At 43.0% G+C, this 19,773-nt stretch overlaps 1 protein-coding gene across 2 annotated transcripts in view; it reads left to right on the forward strand.

The window, feature by feature from the left end:
- Nucleotides 1-19,773, forward strand: part of LOC121928593 (protein EFR3 homolog A) — a 68,092-nt gene that overhangs the window by 37,818 nt on the left and 10,501 nt on the right. For both annotated transcript variants that reach the window (XM_042463510.1, XM_042463511.1), the window contains exons 11-19: nt 3,039-3,203; nt 3,952-4,066; nt 9,044-9,095; nt 11,241-11,413; nt 13,026-13,101; nt 14,078-14,239; nt 14,423-14,554; nt 16,034-16,101; nt 17,689-17,816. In XM_042463510.1, the coding sequence (XP_042319444.1) occupies nt 3,039-3,203; nt 3,952-4,066; nt 9,044-9,095; nt 11,241-11,413; nt 13,026-13,101; nt 14,078-14,239; nt 14,423-14,554; nt 16,034-16,101; nt 17,689-17,816 (1,071 nt within the window). The remainder of the gene's footprint in view (nt 1-3,038; nt 3,204-3,951; nt 4,067-9,043; nt 9,096-11,240; nt 11,414-13,025; nt 13,102-14,077; nt 14,240-14,422; nt 14,555-16,033; nt 16,102-17,688; nt 17,817-19,773) is intronic.

The raw sequence follows: 19,773 nt of genomic DNA on the forward strand, positions 1-19,773 counted from the left end.
GAACTGTTTAGCACAAACCATAGTTTAACATTAGGCATGTGCTGGGCCCAAGCAAGATAGAACATAGAAATAATTAATTCGAAAATGGCTGTGCATTGAGTAATCTTGGTATGGAGTACTTATTGTACTTATTGTACCTATTCTCCCTGAATAGGATGAGCACACCCTGTCCCATTGTTGCTTTGTAATGTATAGTTTTTAATTGTGAATTGTATATTTTTTATTGATTTGTTGTATTGTAATTGTATTGTATTTTATACTGGGTTGTGATCTCGCCTCGATCCATCTGGGAGAGGTGGGAAAATATAAATTATTATTATTATACTTGAAATGTTCTTGGTGTCAATTTACAGTTCCTAATTAGCAGTACTGTATAGACTTTAAGGCCTGTTACATATCTGCCAAATAAAGCTGCTTTGGGTCTTTTGGAGGTATGCTGTTTAAATGATGCAAAGAATCCGGAAGCTGCACCAAAGCTGCATTCCAGTGCTTAGGAATGGAGTGTGGCTTTGGCGCGACCTCCGGACTCTTAGGACCCATGTATCATTTAAATGGCATACCTCTAAAGTGACCCAAAGCAGCTTTATTTTGGCAGTCTGTAACAGGCCTAAGTTAACTAATAATATTTGAGCTCGTAAACTCTTCTGAGAACTATACCTGTTTCTGCAAAACTTAAAGTTTCTAGAAAAAGATTGCTTGAGGATTTCTTGACAGAAAGGTTAACAGTTATAAAATGAAATATACAGGAGCTCAAAATTAAGAGAAATAGTTCAAAGTCTCTGGAATTCATGGCCAAGGGAGGCCAGACTCCGTTGTCCTTCTGATAGGAGGCAAAAATATTTTTATGTAGTTGTTGTGTTACTAAAGAAGGTACTAATCTAGGATTGGTTGCAATACACTGGTCCATCTTTATAGCTGAATTTATACCTATTTTAAAACACATGTTCATAGTCTTGATTGAATCTAGTGGAGATTCTTCTGGCAGTTGAATTATCTCACCATCCATGACTCATAATCCAAAACTGCATCATAAAATGGTACAGTTTTTACTCCATGCACAGAATGTACACCGCTTCAGCCTCAAGTTCAGCAAAAATCAAGTAGCAAGAACTAGTGCCAGCCAAAGAAAGCAGTAGAAAGAAAAGACCATTTTGAACCCTGTATTTCTGTGGTTGGGAATGAAAGTGCTCTCTGCATGCCAAGATGGGGTGGAGGGGAGGCTCAGGTCTCCCAGGAACCATGAAAACCCTGGTGAAAAATGCAGAAAAAATGGGCAGAGAAAAAAGAAAATTCCAGCTGGTTGCTGGGCAGACTGAGGAGCAAGTTTGGTGGCTCTGGATTCTCGCAGATGTAGTAGTGCCCAGGAGGAAGATGGGGGGGCTAGAAGTTGGGAAAACATTTATTTCATGTATTAACATAACTTGTTGTGCTAGTGGGCCTCCATCCTCACAGAGGAATTTGTAGAAGCATGCACTCAGGGAGTGATATGCAGAAACTCACCTGTAACACTAAAGAAAGGAATGTACCCAGGAACTGAAAGTTATCAAAGAAGCTAAGCAAACACTTTGTGATGAATTAGTAGAGAAGCCTATGACTTTATAATAATATAGTATATTGAATATTTTGAATTGTTCCCTTTTTGTCTTTTATTTACTCCATTTTCCTGTTTAGTTTGACTGGAGCATTCTTGTTTTTAATAGTGATTATAGATTTTTGTGATTTCTTCGGGCTCTGTGGCCATGTTCTAGAAGAGTTTATTCCTGACGTTTCGCCAGCAGTTGAATGAAGATGCCAGCCACAGATGCATTCTCTGAAGATGCCAGCCACAGATACTGGCAAAACATCAGGAATAAACTCCTCTAGAAAAAAGACCACAGAGCCCGAAAACCCCACAGAAATCTATGGATGCCTGCCACGAAAGCCTTCGACTTCACAATTATACTGATTGTAAAAAATATACTTAAAAGAGACAGATAAGAATGCAGAATTTCTGTGAGGATTCTTGGGAGGAAGGATTCCTAAAATTTCTGTCCTTTATGTTCTGGGTTCAGTTATTTTAGCAACCCTGCTGAGGCCTCTATTTCCTTGCTTTGCCACTTGATCTTTGAATGGGATGTTGGTGTTGATTGTGAGTTTTTCATCTGAGTATTGATCAGGGAAGAGGGGGAAAGCTTGCATTAAAATACTAGCCAGACCATTTCTTCCCAGAAGCCGTTCCAAGGGTCTTTTGAATAAATGTTTATCAAGTGAGGCAGAGGAACTAGCAGAGGAAACAAAAGCAATTTTCTGAATCAGATGGGGTTGCAAATGTAATAAGGTTGGTGGACATTTGGCAGAGGAGCCCCATTCTACAAAAGCTAGGTGCAGAGTATCAAGATTATGCCTTTCTTCTCTGTTGAACTTAGCTTATATGTACCTGCTCATCTGACAGTTTCACGTTATGGTGCTAGACAGACAGTCACATTTCCCATCTGCCATGTTCTATGGCTTATTGTTCTTCCCAAAAATGAACTGAGAAATCTCTTCTTCTGCCAATTTATGAGCATGTAAACCCTATTGCAGGATTTTCTTTGCCAGAGTTTTTCAGAGGAGGTTTGCCATTGCCCTCCTCTCAGGCTGAGAGAGTATGACATGCCCAAGAATTCCATGGTTGAGCAGGAATTCAAACCATGTCGTCTCAGGGTTCTCATCCAGCAGTCTAACCAGGGCATTATGTTGGTTCTTAAAATATATTTTAGAGGAGATTTGCCGTGGTCTTCCTCTGAGGCTGAGAATGTGTGACTTGCCAAGGTCACCCAGTGGGTTTGCGTGGCTGAGTGGGGATTCAGACCCTGGACTCCTGGAGGCTTAGTCCAACACTCAAAACCACTACACCATATTGGCTGTCATGTTACAATACAGTGGGGGTATTTTTAAAATAGCTGGAGGCAAGATTTTTAGGCTCAGTGACAGTGTGTAGGTGGTTTTGATTTCTGGTGCAGTAAAGGCACATCCTCCTAGAAAGATTCAGATTGTGACATTTGTCACCCGTTGTGCAGGTCCAACTGTCCTGGAGGTGTTCAACACACTGCTGAAGCACCTGACCCTAAGTGTGGATTTCGAATTGGGCAACAGACGGGATTCTGAAGGCAGCGTCGGCCTTACCACTTCCCCAAAGGAGAACGATGAAAAGATTGTGCAGAATGCCATCATACAAACTATTGGTGAGTCAGTTAGCCCCACAATAAAGTCTAACTTTGCATATGTGTACCATTTTGTTTGTTACATTTTCATCTTGCCTTTACAAAAAGGTCAAGTCAGCAGTGTCTCTCTCTTCCCAGAAAACAGTCTTAGATTCAATTCTTGGTTTTGGCTTCAAAAATAATTGTTAATGGGGCTGGGAAAAATTGTCTTAACTGGACAAGTGGCTCAGAACTGCTCATAGAATCATTGGTTCTAGAGTTGGAAGAGACCCCAATGGCCATACAATCCAACCCCATTCTGCCATGCAGGAATACACAATCAAAGCTATCCCAGTAGATGGCCATCCAACTTGTTTAAAAAAGAAGGAGACTCCATCACTCCACCAGCAGCATCTTCCATGGTCAAACAATTCTTACTATCAGAAAGTTCTTCCTACTGTTTAGGTGGAATATCTTTTTCTATAGTTTGAATCCTTTTTTCCGTGTCCTAGTCTCTGGAGCAGCAGTAACCAAGCTTACTCCATCCTCAGTATGACAGCCTTTCAGACATTTAAACATGGATATCATGTCCCCTTTTTACCTTCTCCAGTCTAAACATACCTAGCTCCCTAAATTGCTCCTCGCACAGATTCTAGATCTTTCACCAGCCCTTTTAGCTATTTCTGATGAAGGGGGAGGAAAAGCTAAATGAGGTGGCCTCCTTGAATTTCCAGAATCCTGTCTTTGGGTGGAAAATTTTTAGTTCTTTCCTTTCTGTTCCATCCCATAGGTTTCTTTGGAAGCAACCTGCCAGATTATCAGCGCTCTGAGATTATGATGTTCATAATGGGGAAAGTGCCTGTCTTTGGGTCAGTGTTGCAGACACTGGACACCAGTCAGCTTGGGTTTGTATCTCCTCTTTCTTCTCTTTGCTGTTTGTTTGCACTGTTAAACCTTGCATGTAATGCTGTTTCTCTTTAAAAAGTGTTTGTTGATATTATTAGTATTACTGATGTTATATTTATAGATCTAGTGGGAATAGGTGGAATTGCAGGAGGTAAGCTGTTAGCATCATGGAACTGAAAGGGACTCCATGGGCCTTGTAGTGCAACCCTTTTCCATGCAAGAACACACAACAGAAGTACTCCTGAGAGATGCCCATCCAACTTCTATTTAAAGACTTCCAATAAAAGAGAGTCCAGCATTCTCCAAGGAAATCTATTCCAACTCTCAAGCAGCTCCTTTGGTCAATTTCTTCCTAATTTTAGGTGGAATGTCTTTTCTTGTCATTTATATTCATTGGTACATTGTCAAGTCTGCAGTAGCAGAAAATAAGCTTGCTACATGATGTTCCTTCAGATATTTAAATATGATTTTCATCCCACTTCTCAGTGTTCTCTTCTCCATGCTAAACATAACCAGCTCCCTAAGCCATTCCTCATAGGGCTTGGTTTCCAGACCTTTAACCATTTTGGTAGCCCTTCCCTGAACTGGAAGAGCTGGAGCAGAAGAAGTGGAGGGTCACAAGTCCAATTCCAGTTGCTTGTCCAGTCTTAGTGCCCCAGGAAATATTTCCAGTTCTGCCTTCTGCTGCTTCCTTCATGTCCTGGAAACCTGTTGAGGCAGTAAACCAGAACTATCATGTAGGCAGAGCCAAGAAGGTCTCAGGAGATCTGTAACATGTGTGCCTCTGCTGCTCTAGCTTTCTCCCATGTATTGCCTGCCAGTGCTGCCTATTTCTGATTGCATTGCAAGATAGCTAGAGAAATGCAATGACAGCAGTAGCTTCTGTGTTGAATATGCAACACAGTGACAGCCCTTGTGCCACTGGTTACGACTGGCTCTGACGGCGATTCTGTTGATGCCCTTACTGACATCTGGGATACTAATCTCTCTAGGGCTATACACAGTATCGCTCCCAAGCGTCCTTTCCGGCCTGCTTCCAACAAACATCCCTGGTATACAGAAGATCTCAGGGCAAGGAAGCGGGTCGTGCAACGACTAGAGCACAAATGGCGAAGACATCAGCACTTGTCCGACAGGACACTCCTTCGCTCTCATTTGAAAGCTTACGGAGTGGCAATACGTGCAGCAAAGAATTCTTTCTATGCTGCATGTATTGCGTCCGCAGAGTCGCGTCCGGCAGAGCTGTTCAGGGTTGTGAGGGAGCTAACTCAGCTCCCTCCCACCCTGAGCCCTATTTTAGAGCCATCAAAAGCCTGCTGCGACGATTTTAACAACTTCTTTGCGGATAAAATCTCTCGGGTAAGGGCTGATCTCGACGCCAGTTTTTGTGCAGATCCTATAGTAGAGGTGTCCGAAGCGTCCGTGCTCCCTGTTGTACTGGATCACTTTGAGTTTGTTAGTACCGATGAAGTGGACAAGATCCTCCGAAGTGTTAGGAGGACGACTTGCTCTCTTGATCCCTGTCCCTCATGGTTGACAGCTCAGGGGGGAGATGTGGTGCGACTAATGTTGCATCACATAATCAATACATCTCTAAGTGAGGGTCAGTTTCCATCCAAATTAAAACTAGCAGTGGTTAAACCCCTGCTAAAGAAGCCCTCCTTAGACCCCCTGCTTCATAATAATTATAGACCCATCTCGCTGCTACCTTTTTTGGGGAAGGTGATCGAGAGAGCAGTCGCCTTCCAGCTTCAGTCGATCTTGGATGACACCGATTTTCTGGACCCATTTCAAACCGGCTTCCGGGCGGGCTATGGAGTTGAGACTGCCATGGTCGCCTTAGTTGATGATCTCCGTCTGAGCATGGACAGGGGGGAGCGTGTCCCTGTTAGTGCTTTTGGACATCTCAGCGGCCTTCGATACCATTGACCACGGTATCCTTCTGGGACGCCTGAGGGAGTTGGGAATTGGGGGCACCGCCTTACAGTGGTTCCGTTCCTACCTCTCGGGCAGGTCCCAGATGGTGGAGCTGGGGGACTGTCGCTCCGATAGGAGGGCCCTGACATCTGGTGTTCCTCAGGGAGCGATCTTGTCCCCTATGCTATTCAACATTTACATGAAGCCGCTGGGAGAGATCATCCGGAGACATGGGGCGCGGTGTTATCAGTACGCTGATGACACCCAGATAATTTTCTCTATGTCTCCGACTGATGCAGTAACTAAGGATGGCATCTCTCCTCTAGATGCCTGCTTGGCGTCGGTAATGGGCTGGATGAGGGAGAACAAACTCAGTGTGAATCCAGGGAAAACGGAAGTACTGGTGATAGGTTCCCCGGTTTCTGGTGGTGAGATCTGTCGCCCGGTCCTGAACGGGGTCACGCTCCCCCTAAAGGACTCGGTGCGCAGCTTGGGAGTGCTCCTTGACTCGTCGCTCCAGCTGACTTCTCAGGTGGATGCGACGGTCAAGAGTGCTTGTTATCAGCTTCGGCTGATACGCCAGCTGCGTCCCTACCTGGACCGAAAGGACCTAGAAACTGTTGTACATGCTTTGGTAACCTCTCGACTGGATTTCTGCAACGCGCTCTACATGGGGCAACCCTTGTACCAAACCCGGAAGCTGCAATTGGTGCAGAATATGGCAGCCAGATTGGTCGCTGGTAGTTCCAGGTCAGACCATGTAACACCTATTCTAAAAGATCTTCACTGGCTGCCTATTCGCTTCCGAGCTCAATACAAGGTGTTGGTTTTGACCTATAAAGCCCTAAATGGCTTGGGCCCAGGGTACTTGGAGGACCGCCTCTCCCTATATAATCCGCCTCGCACACTCAGAACTTCCGGGACTAAACTGTTGGAGGTCCCTAGGTCCAATCATGTGCGGACCTCACAGAGGGCTTTTACTACTGCTGCCCCTCCCCTCTGGAATAAGCTCCCTGCAGAGCTTCGTTCCGCCGCCTCATTAGCTGTTTTTAAAAAACAGTTAAAAACATACCTATTCCGTCTGGCCTTCCCACCTTAATTTGTTTATTTATTTTCCTGCCCTCTTCCTCTCCTTTTCCTTTTGACCCTGGATCGATGTTTAATTCTTATTTTCTTCTGCCCCTGCCATGTGATTTTTCAATTTTATTGTTTTCCTGTTCCTGTTTTGTAGTAATGTTTTTAACTGATTACTGTATTGGATTTTAACTTTGTATTGTAATGTTTTTTATATTTTGTACGCCGCCCTGATCATATTCATGGAAGGGCGGGATATAAATAAAATTTATTATTATTATTATTATTATTATTAGGCCTGAGGCCAGTATGTCAGGAATTACTATCCAGTGCTTTCTGCCATTCCAAGCAACTAACAGGTTCCCGTATCCTGTATGATCCCTGTATCTTCAGGAGCTATGTTCCTGGACTTACAATGGGAAACGCAAAACTGTAGATAATAGTGAACCCTATTGAAATGAATTACTTAGAGTCATGCTGGAGGACCTAGAGATTTGTAGAGAGAAATCTCTCTGAGTGTTTCTAGGTCCTCCAGTATGACACTGTGGTTAACTTCTGCCAGAAGCATTTAAGCAGCAGTTGCTCTGGTAGCGCATTGGTTAAATGCCGATACTTCAGCTATGCACAGCCACAAGGTTGTGCATTCAATCCCAGACAGGGCTCCAGGGTCCATTCAGCCTTGCTTCCTTCCATAAGTCCCTAAAATGTGTACCCAGCTTGTTGGGGGCAATTAGCTTACACATTGTAAACCTCTTAGGGAGTGCTTAAGTGCACTAATAAGCAGTATAGAAATGTAAAAATAAATAATAAAAGTTTTATTTATATACCGCCCTTCTATATAACCAGGGCGGTGTACAACATCACAAAATACATGGATTACAAATACAATAAAAACAAATGCATTAAAAACAATTCTGGCCAGCTTGCCACTGCTGACATAGAGGGGGGGTGGGAGACTAGTTGGGGCCTGTTTCAGGGAATGCTAGTTTGAACAAGAAGGTCTTCAGCCCCTTTTTGAACTGGGCCAGGGAGGTGGCTGAGCGGAGCTCAATGGGCAGAGTTCCAGAGGGTCGGGGCCGAGAGTAAAAGTCCTCTTAGACGTGGAGGCTAGTCTGGCCCCTGGAACCCTCAATAGCTGCTGCCCAGATGTTCTGAGAGTGCGGGGCGGATTGTATGGGGAGAGGCGGTCCTCAAGGTATGTACTTGCTATTGCTATAGCTTTTCGGGCTTATGTAAGTGAAACTGCAGATACCGGTCCCACAGATACAGGGGTCGTACTGTATTCATAAACAAAGTATGAATCATTGCCAGGGATGTGATGTTACATCTCCCATTATGATTCTAAGCTGAAATGTAAATGGATGTCCCTGAACACAAGCCTCTTGGGTTGTCTTTTTCCCCACAATGACATCTTGCAGACAGGTACAGGAAAAATAACCCATGTTTTTTGCTAGTTGGGCCTTTTGTATTGAAAGGTGCATTGAGGGATGAGTTTAGTGGGCAGCTTGCCTGTAATGGATTGTGACTTGCATAGGGTGAGTGTGGCTGGCAGCAACATTACTGCAAAGATGACCATCCCCTATAAGGACAGCTTAATGAGCTGGGTAAATTTAGCCTGGAGGTGACATGATAACCATGTTTAAATATTTGAAAAGGAATCATATCGAAGATGGAGCAAGCTTGTTTTCTGTTGCTCCAGAGACTTGAACTTGGAGCAATGGATTCAAATGACAGGAAAAGAGATTCCATTTAACATTAGGAAGAACTTCCTGAGGGTAAGAGCTGTTTGAGAGTGGAAAATGCTGTCTTCGATGGTGATGGAGTTTCCTTCTTTGGAAGTTTTCATACAGAGGCTGGATGGTCATCTGTCAGGAGTGCTTTCATTGTGCATTCTTGTGTGCCAAGGGCTGGACTAGGAGCTGGGCCTTGAAGCATTATTTCTGGTTCTGAACTATGCATTTTCCTCTGCTTTTCTCTCCCTGTAGCGAACTGGGAACCAGGAGGATTCAGATCATGTTGCTGAGGTCTTTGCTGATGGTAGGCCTGATCTTGGTTCTACTCATAGATTTAGTGGAAGGGAATGTCAGCCTTCAGTGGTACAGACAGTGTCAGCCAGCCTCCCCTAACCCCTTGACTGAGAAAGATGGGAGCTGTAGCTCAGCACATCTGAAATAAATCACATTAGGAAAGATTAGTATAGACTTTCTTTCCTAAACAGGAAACAAGGTTAATTCTTAGGCTTTATTTCAGTTGGGAAATAAAGAGGGAAGCCACACAGGATTGTGTAGTTTCTCCCATCTCTTTGCTGGTGGGCATCTCAGGCCCACACTCCCTACATTTTTGGGTACAGTATTTCTCATGAGAAGATAAGCACACATGGTCCACCTTGGGGTAGAGAGGTCCCAGAGGACACAATTCCTGGTCAGACATGGAATTCTCAGGCATGTAGCTACTGGGGGTGGGAGAGGAGGCAAAATGGGACTACTGCCTCTCCAAAGAAAAATTATGTTGCCCAAGGGGAATTTTCCTTCAGTCCCCAAATTTTTAGCATTACAGAAACTTCAGTGGACCATTTAGAAACTCAGGTTATGCATCCAAGCAAATAGAAGCATTCTAGGCGTGAAGAACGTTCAGTTTCTCACACTCTGCAATGCTAGAAATTTGGAGATTGGAGGAAGATTTCACAAGGAAGGGATTCTTATTTCATGGGGTGGCTGCTATCATTTTGTCCTCGTCCCCCCTGCCATTTGAGTTGCAGCCCTGCTTCATACAGTGCTGGGGATGGGGGGAAGTCACACCAAGGTATGGTATTTGGATCTCTTCCCCAAATAGGGGAAGCAAGTCAAAAGTCCCAGGCTATACTGTATACAGGACTGCTACCTGAGTGATGTGGGGTAAGAGAAAGGGCAGCAATTTGTTGTGAGTCAGTGTTTCCAGAAGCCAGTAGAGACCCAGTCTTGGACTCATCTTGCTGCTGTAAATACTGGCCAACAGCAAGATGAGGAAGAATTTCTTCTCCTTCCAGTCTCTAATCAGAAACTCCTTTCTCTCCCCAAGAAAGCAAGGTTTCAGAGAGAGCTGGGCTGGGTGGAGGGGGGAGGTTCTCAGGTGAGTGGGGAGCCAATTTTGGGTGGGCCAGAGGAGGCCTACAGGTCCCCTTTCCTGTTTAATATCCTTCAGCCTTCCCCCATTTACTTATTCTCCTGCCTCTTCCCCAGAAATAGGTCTGAAGGTGACTTACAAAGTTAAAACAATTACAGCATAGACAGAAGCACACCAAGGATTGTCACGAACCTTTAATTAAAACTGTCTATACTGTGTCTCCCTTCCCCGGAGGCTGGGGCTGGGCGAGCTGCTGCAGCCAATCCTGGTTTGTGTGCTCTTCCTTATATTAATAGTTTAAATAGTTTAAATGAGTTTAACCTGAAAAATCTTCTGCCTGGAAAAGAAAGGAGGGGGCTGTTTAGTCTACTTGCCCTGTGAAAGGACAGACAGTATAACACAAGGGATGAAGCTCTGACCACTTTTCAGAATCACCAAAAGGCACCAGATCACTCCTGATCTTGGAAGCTAAGCGCAAGGTCAGCCTTAGTTGGTTCTCAGATGGGAGACTGACAAGGAAGAACCAAGTTCTGTAGAAAAGCCTATGAAATTCATGAAGTCGCCATAAATTGACAGGCGACTTGATGGTATTTCTTTCCCAAATAGTGAAGAGGAAAGGGGAATGAGTCAGAGGTCCCAGGATATAGACATATTATTTATATATTTATAAATATTATAAATATTATTTATTTATAAGGATACACACACACACACACACACACACACACACACCAAGGACTGCTACCTGAGTGATGTGGGGTAAGAGAAGGGGCAGTAATTTGTTGTTGTTTCCTAAAGAAAACAGTGAAAAAGCAATGTAGCATAGTATGAGAAGTCCTTTCTGTAAACCAGATGTGTTGGATTACAACACATCTGGAAGACAGCAGGTTGGTTGAGAAGGGCTGCTTTCCGGTGTGCAGAGCCTAGCTGGGGACCAATCCAGCCCTCAGATTATTTGATTTTAGGATTTGGCATGCAAACTCACTTCCGTCAGATGGTAGCCCCTTTGTTTACTGCTGTCGATTTTCATGAATGATGTTTGCTTCAGCATCACTTGCTTGACTTGAACTTTCCCACCAGGTCACCTCTGGGTACAATGCCAAAAGCATTGCAACAGTCATGTCGGCCCCGTTTCTGGATCCGCTGCTGTCCTCTTCTCTCATGGAGGACTATGAGCTCCGGCAACTAGTCCTGGAAATATTACACAATCTTATTGATCGCCATGACAACAGAGCCAAACTTAGAGGAATCAGGTAGGATGCCCTGGGGATGAAATCAGTTGTAAGTAATGCTTTTATGTTAGACATTCTTAGCCATTGTTAAACTGAGGTTGAAATAACCTTTTGTTTTTAAAGACTTGCTGTTTCTAATTTGAGGTGTTAAAATGATCCTACTCTCCACAGGAAATATTCTGGGTGCTCTACATGAAGAATAAAAACGGCAGTCTACAAAGCTGCAATATTTCATCACCGTCTGTCAAAAATGTGTACAGTGGTACCTCGGGATATGAATTACCCAGGTTACGAATTTTTCGGGATACGAATAAATCCCATAGGGATTTATTGTTTCGGGTTACGAAGGTTTTTTCGGGTTACGAAAAAACCCCGGCGCTGTTTAAATGGAGCCGCGGCAGAGCCGCGGCTTTTTTTCCCATTAGCGCCTATGGCAATTCGGGTTACGAAGGTTTTTCGGGTTACGAAATTAGCCGCGGAACGAATTAATTTCGTAACCCGAGGCACCACTGTACTGGAAAATAGTCCCTAATTGATGATCTTAAGTGTTATCATGCTTAGAAGAAACTGTGTGGTGTAGTGGTTTGAGTGTTGGACTAGGACAGTAGGTTCATATCCCACTCCACCCTAGAAATCTACTGGGTGACTTTGAGCGAGTAACACTCTCTCAGCCTCAGTGGAAGGAAGAGGCAAACCCTCTTGGAACAAATTCTGCCAAGAAAACACCATGATAGGTTTGCCTTAAGGTTGTCATAAATCAGAAATGATTTGAAGGCACACAACGGCAATAACATAGATGAAACACGACTCTGTCTCTACCTGGAGTCTTGGTATGAATGAGAAACAACAAGCTGAGACAATCTAAATAAGAGAGAAGTGATCTGTAAAAAGGTGTGAGGTGAACAGAGGGTAGAGTCGTACTCCCTTTTAAGGATCACGTACATGGATTGAGGTCTTTCTGAGCTTGTTACTAATGGGGAAAGCTGAGGTGATGGTAGCCAGGAGTGCTTTTCTCCAGCGGAGGCTGGTACTTCCTGCCCTTTCAGGAGAGGGCAGGCCATGTGTAATTTACCCATTCACTGGTGACATCCAGGCTGGACTACTGTAATTCACTCGACATGGAGCTGCCTTTGAAAACTGTTCAGAAACTTTACATGATACAGAATGTGGTGACGAGGGTACTGTTGGAAGTAGACAGCCACCAATATATGTGGCACCTCTACTGTCCTGGTTATGTTGGTTTCCACTGTGTTTGCAGACCCAGTTTAAAGTTCTGCAGCCCTTTAAAGTGTAATTTTAGAGCCCTAAGTGGCTACTTCATTTCAGCCTACCTGCACAATAAAACTCTGCTTCTAAAGCCCAGCATATGTGCACTGAAGAAGTTGATTGGCACATCTGTGCATCTGAAAAAGCAGATTGATAGCCACGAAAGCTCACACTAAAATAAATCGGTTAATGTCAAAGGTGCTTCATTCCCCCTTCTCTTCTAATAGAGTAGCATGCTTAATCCCAGATTTATAAGAATTGGAAATATATTTATGTAATTTATGGCTAGCTTCCATCTTTCGCTCAGCAACCTCTGATTATTGTTGAGGTTATTTTATTAAGCCGTCTTTGTGTGTTACATTTTCAGGATAATACCTGATGTATCTGACCTGAAGATCAAGCGAGACAAAATTTCACGGCAAGACGTGAGCTTCATGAAGAAGGTAATGCCAAGAACAGGCCCATTTTCACTGAAAAGCACACACAGCAGCCACCTTTCTTTTCTGGGTTGTTTCTGCATCCCTTAAAACGTAACCCAGATTACACTCTCAATGCTACCTTGAATTCTATGTTAACATAAGAAGAAGATATCAGTATTTGTTATGCTTAGTCTGATTACTTGTCCCCATGGCCTAGTATGTATCTCTAGTGCCTCTGGTAGAGGGAAGTAGCCTTTCTCACTAAGATAGTTGCAGCTATGGACTGTACTGCGTTATTGATGTGTGCTCACTGGGGTAATGTGATGCTTTTGGATAACATGAATCATTAAATAATGCTGCTAATGAGATGTTATGGGTAAAAGGAGGAGACAAAGTTATATCAAGGAAAGGGACACTGTATGAACAAATTAGGAAGGAGTTCCTGGTAGTAAAAGCTCTTTGACAACGGAATGGGCTCTCCTTCTTTACAGCTCTTTAAACAGAAGTTGGATGGGCATCTCTCAGGAGTACTTCAGCTGTGCCTTCCTTCATGGCAGGATATTGTGGCCCTTAGATGGTCCTTGTGGTCTCTTTCAACTCTATGATTCTAACCTATCAAGTCTATCACATAGAGTCAGCCCTCTGGTTTGTCTAATGAATATTGATTACGTTGTTTGGCAGCTGTTCTCCAAGGCAGAGCTCTTGCTGCTCCCTGAAATTCTGTTTTACCTGGAGACATAAGAAACTGAAGACCCTACAGGGCTGGTGTCCTATTGATGATCCAAGACTTTCTAGGGAGGAGAGAGGTTGTTTAGGTAGTATAGGCACCATAGTCAGCAGCCTAGAGAGAGTGTGCTAGTAGCAATTGGTGACCAGATCATAAATGACTGTTAAGCAAAGAGGTACAAAAAAGCAAGGAAGGTTTTCTTAAGCATCTTCTCTTAGCACTGAGAAATCATCTCTAGCCCCTTTGTTTCATGAGTCTTTTCTGTCTTTTCAGCATGGCCAACAACTTTATAGGCATGTTTACTTGGGCTGCAAAGAAGAGGACAATGTGCATAAGAATTTCGAGCTGCTCTATACCTCTCTCGCTCTGATAACGATTGAACTAGCAAATGAAGAAGTGGTCACTGACCTCATTCGCCTAGCCATTGCATTGCAGGTATGTAGGGAGGGACAGAATGGGGGGGGGGGCGCGTGGAGAATGATTTAGGATGCATATTTTTGCTATAAAACATGTGTGGTGCACATTAGTGCCTGGTTTGGTCTGGTGTCTCCAGGAAAATATGTTAAGGCCATGTCCATCATTTTCACTCTTCTCCTGTTTGACTTTTGTTCCTCTAAGGATATGGCCATACTTAATGAGGACAACTTGCCAATGTTTAACCGCTGCAGCATTATGGCGCTGGTCGCTGCATACCTCAACTTCCTGAGTCAAATGATTGCTGTGCCTGCCTTCTGCCAGCACATCAGCAAGGTGGGTAGCTGTGCCTTCCAAATTCGTCTCCTGGAATGAGGAATCAGACTCTTGGGGACCACTCTCAGCCAGTCCTCGCATGGAATGTGTGGTTTTATTGTTCTCTATTTAATTTAATTCTTTATACAGCCCTGGAACTAAGCAAGTGAAGAGATTTATATCAATACTTTGCAGTAGTAAAATAAATAAATAAATAAATTTTAAAAAAATTGCTCACCACATACACCCTTCACAAGTTGTCAAAGTCTGTTAGGGCATTGGCACCACCATGTAATAAGGATTTCCCAGTGGTGCAGTAGTTAGAGTGATGGTCTGAAGGTGAATGCCAGTCTGCTAGCCATTAGCTGCTGGTCCACTGTGAATTTTGGGGAGAGAAAGAAACAACTGATAAGAATATTGCACAGATATGGTGCTGGCCTCCAGCATACTGAGGAATAAAAGTGCCGGCCCTCTGCATTAAAGAGCTTGAGAAGGACTCATAGTACTGGATGAGGACTGGGAAGACCCAGGTTCCAATCACCATTCAGCCATGGAATTCTCTGGCTCACTTTAGACAATCACAGTCTCTTTGCTTGACCCACATCACAGGATTGTTGTGAGGATAAATTGTTGTGGAGAATTGCTTTGAGCTTCTCATAGGAAAGACTGGATAAAATCTGTAATAATAAATTAAGAGTGGGATGTCAGGTCATTGTCTACATAGCCCAAAGAAATAAGTATCATTCAAGTGTGTAGAGCTCTTTCTCTCCCACGTGTCCACACATACACATACACACTACTGAAAGACATACTCTCTCCAACTGAGATTTATCAGGAAGCATTTTGGTATACTTTGATTAATATTTCATATAGATTCCAGGAGTTGACCCAGCCTGTGAGCTACCAGGTTGCCCTTACTTGTTCTTACCTATTATGCTAAGGGGGACATCAAAGCTGTTGGTATTGTGTGCCTTCAAGTTGTCTCCATCTTACAGTGACCCTAAGGCAACTCTATAATGGGGTTTTCTTGGCCTAAGAATATGTGACTTGACCAAGGTCACCCTGTGGGTTTCCATGGCTGAGCAAGTAGTCAGATCCTGGTCTCCAGAGCCATAGTCCAGTGCTCAAGCCACTACATTACACTGGCATCAATAACTTGTTCCTTTTCTGGAACATTTATTTTGGCACTTGTATTGTTAGCAAAGATGATGCCACTGCCTTGCATATGAGAGAGCAGTCACTTTGGGATTGGGACTTACCCATTCAAACGTTAAAGAAATCTCAAATGGGCTGCTAGAGGCCATTTTAAGACTTTGTACTGGCCCCTCCATTTGCTTTAGTGTCAGGGACCATATAGTCTATTAGAGTATTCTATTTCTTTCAGCATATCTGGGGATGGAACAGAAACAGAAATGAATGTCAGTACAAATCTGCAGGATTTGGTTCCAGGAGACAGCCATTTTTGTTCAGTGAATATTTTCCTTTATTTATCTTTTTCAGGTCATTGAAACTAGAACTGTGGAAGCTCCATATTTTTTGCCAGAAACCATATTCCGAGACAAGTGCAGGTAAATGTTATTTGTATGTGTTTTGTTAACAAACACATGGTAAAACCTTGCTAGTTGTCACCTTTAATGTAGCAATGTGGGGAGCTTAACATCTAAAAACAATATTGACTCTCTGTGCTAGAACAATTCTTCTTCATTGCTACATTCAAAGTTGTTGTGATATGCCTTCAGTCTAAAGATCAGGTGGCTGGTGGAAAGCAGTAACAGGAGGCTTGTTGATGGCTTGAGACATTTGGTTACATTAATATTCTACCTTTTTTCTCATATTGGGAACCAAGGTGGCTCACAACAGGATTAAAAATAGGTACAGCTGAAAGCGCACTGAGTTCTAATATGAAAACACCATTAAAAATGATCATATTGAAACAACAGCAATTAAAAAAAATTAATACAGTGGTCCCTTGCTGTGTCCGGGGGATCTGTTCCACCTCCCACAGATAGCAAAAAAACGCAGGACCTCAAGTCCCATTGTTTTCAATGGCCACACACAAGCCCACGGTTGACATGGGTGCTCTGCAGTTTAAAAGTGCATCAGGAAAAAAAGAGGAAACAGTAGAATACCCTCCATGAAAAGGTAGTTCCTCAGGAGCCAGTATCCAGAGGTAGGAACCATATAGTTCCCCAGATATTATTGACCCACGCCTCCCAGCAGCTCCTAGCCAATATAGTCAATGAGAAAAAGAATGCTGGGAGTTGCAGTTCGGTAATAGCTGGGTAGCTGCCCCGTCCCAACCCCTTCTGTGTGTGAACAGTCAGCTGCTTTTTCTGCTGCTGATTTACATCTTTCAATAAAACTTTGGGTATTACAATGGGTCCTTGGTATTTGCTGGTCTTTGGTTCCAGGACCCTTTGTGGATACCAAAGTCCTTGGATACTCAAGTCTCAATATAAACAGTTGCATAGGGAAATGGTGTCCCCCATATAAAATGGCAAAATCAAGGTTTGCTTTTGGGAATTTGTTTATTTTTTAAATATTTTCAAGCCGAATGGTTGAATCCATGGATAAAGAGGGCCAACTGCATATTGATACATTGGTAGCCTATATATGGGAGTATAGGGCTATACCAATATAGAAATGAATCGGAAAATAAGCAAAATGCAGCTCAGATGTTATGACCACTAGCTTAAATAATAATTATTCTATGAAAGTGGTATTTTAAAGCAAGTGGTTTTGGTTAGATTTACCATTATGTTCATTTAAGGATTTTTTTCTGAATGGCATTTGTTGCACTGTAAAATAAAGTGAGTAAAAAGAAGCAACATACATTGGATACTGGTTTAAACATGAACAAGTGCCAACAAACTCTTAAAGTTAAAATGTTTTAATTCAAACAGACATTGTTGTTTCAATAGGAGGGTTGGAGAATAGTAACAATACACAGAGTTTTATTTTAAAAGAATAATCCATTAAAAGAACTAGAAGTGTTGTGTTGTTTCTTCTTCTTCTTCTTTTAAAATTGCTTTAAGTCAGCCTGGTTTAAATCAACCAGCCCTGGCAGCCAAACTCCATACTGCAATGTTTTGATGCTGATTTCATGTGCAATGTCTCCGTTTCTTGTTTTAATTTCCCCTGTGTGTTTTAAACAGTCTTCCTAAAACTTTGGACAAGGAGGACAAGACCTTGTTTTTCTTGACTCACAAGATTGCCGAGTCCTTGGGTGGCAGCGGCTACAGCGTGGAGAGGCTGTCAGTGCCTTATGTGCCCCAGGTGACAGGTGAGCAGTGGCATAGTTCTGTCAAAAGCACCTGCGGATGGAAGTGTGCCTTTGAGTAACCCTCAGACTTCCGTTGTGAGCACCCAACAACGTTCCAGGGACATAAACACTTTTTGTTCCTGGAGGTTTTCTTCTCACCCATCTACCGCCTACTCTGCCTCTCTTCTCTTTCCAATCTGATCATTAATGAATTTGATGGCTTAGTGTACTGCAAGGCTGCCATGCAGGTTTCCCAGTTACGTGCCAGGAACTTAGTAGCAGCTAGTTGCAAATAACTAGTCACTTGTGTGATGATGGCAACCTGTCATTATCACAGGTTACTACTGTATTACTAATTTCTTTTTCATGACATATGACTGTAACTTAACATGGGGCAATTTTCACACATTTGTGCACTGTCACTGGAATGTAGTTTTATATCAATTAAGTGTCTTATGAATTGGTGAGGAAGGAATAGCACATGATTCCAGTCCTGAGTCATGTGTTCTGTTGTGGATGTTGAAGCACCAGCAAGCTGGACATGAGAGAGAATTTCTTTCAGAGACTCGTGGCTTTGTAGCATGCAGGATTGCCTTTTATTAAGGAACATTTTACTTACTTTCAAGAAAGTTGTTTTAAAAATACAGTTATAACAGCTACTAGCTACTGGTGGTAGAGTGTTGGAACTCTAGCTGAAACTAACTACATTTTAAAGTTACATTTCCATGGCTAAGGCTGAATCTGCACTGAGAATTAATGCAGCTTGACCCTGCTTTAACTGTCATGGCTCTATGCTGTGGAATCCTAGGATTTGTAGTTTGTTGTGGCACAAGAACTGTCTTTGGCAGAAAGCTAGATAGCTCACAAAACTACAAATCCCAGAATTTCATATCACTGAGCCAGGGGATTTAAAGCAATGTCAAACTGCATTATTTCTGTAGTGCAGATGCAACCTGGCTCCAACAAAAGAAGTTTCCAAGCTTAAGTTCCAACAGAAATACTGTCAGACTCTTCTGTTTATAATTCCTCTTTTCTTCCTTTGTCCAGCATCCTCTTCTTTGCTCTTGTTCTGAATGTGTTGTCTCTCTAGAGTTCTTTTTCTCATATTGAAATGAGAACTCCCATAGCCACCCTGTAATTTGGTTGGCCTGGCTGTGGCCTGCTGATGGAATTGGTCATGGTGAGAGGAGGATGGCCTGCTTCCGGTGTCAATGGCTGGACATTTCCCAAAGCTTTTCTTGAGGCAGCCTTCAGAAGAAGGAAGAGTGGAGGGAGGTATATGTAGGCACACACAAGTGCGCCTCTCGTCAGTTGTAGAAATGATGGCTCTTTGATCCACCATGACTATCTGTCATATCTTTGGTTGCCGCTTGTATTCATGAAGAGTGAAAACTAAAGAACATTTAATGAAGTCCATGAATTAAAAGGAGACATCTCAGGAAGCTAAAAAGATGGTCTTTAATTTGCTAAAATGCTGTGCCTCTGAGCACAGATGTGTTTCAGACTGTACTGCTCTTATGGCCTTCTTCCCAGCCAACTTTCAGTCAAAGCTACAGATATTGCTAGGCCAAATCTACTTCCTAGCAGAATGCAATTTTATTTGCTCTTTAGCAAATGAAAGACCATTGTTTGAGCATCCTGAGCTATTTCTCCTTTTTCATTGTGGATATCACTTCTATTCAAAATTCTGATCTCTGGAAGTATCATCATCATCATCATCATCATCATCATCATCATCATTGTATAATCACAGCAGCAATAATATAAATATATCCATGCTTACGGGAGCTTGGAGAAGCACCTTTTTGCGCTACACCTTCCAGAATCCGCTAGCTAGTATAACCAATAGCTGTGCTGGCTGGGGGCTTTGGGTGATGCAGCCTCCCACCCCAATAAACCTTTCTGAGGTCTGAAGCTTGTTTGATATAGTCAGAATGTGTACTGTGCTTTCCTTCCTGAGGGTGCTGAAGTGGAGGGG

Source organism: Sceloporus undulatus, chromosome 4, assembly GCF_019175285.1.
Source record: "Sceloporus undulatus isolate JIND9_A2432 ecotype Alabama chromosome 4, SceUnd_v1.1, whole genome shotgun sequence".
In the NCBI taxonomy this organism is placed as follows: Eukaryota; Metazoa; Chordata; class Lepidosauria; order Squamata; family Phrynosomatidae; genus Sceloporus; species Sceloporus undulatus.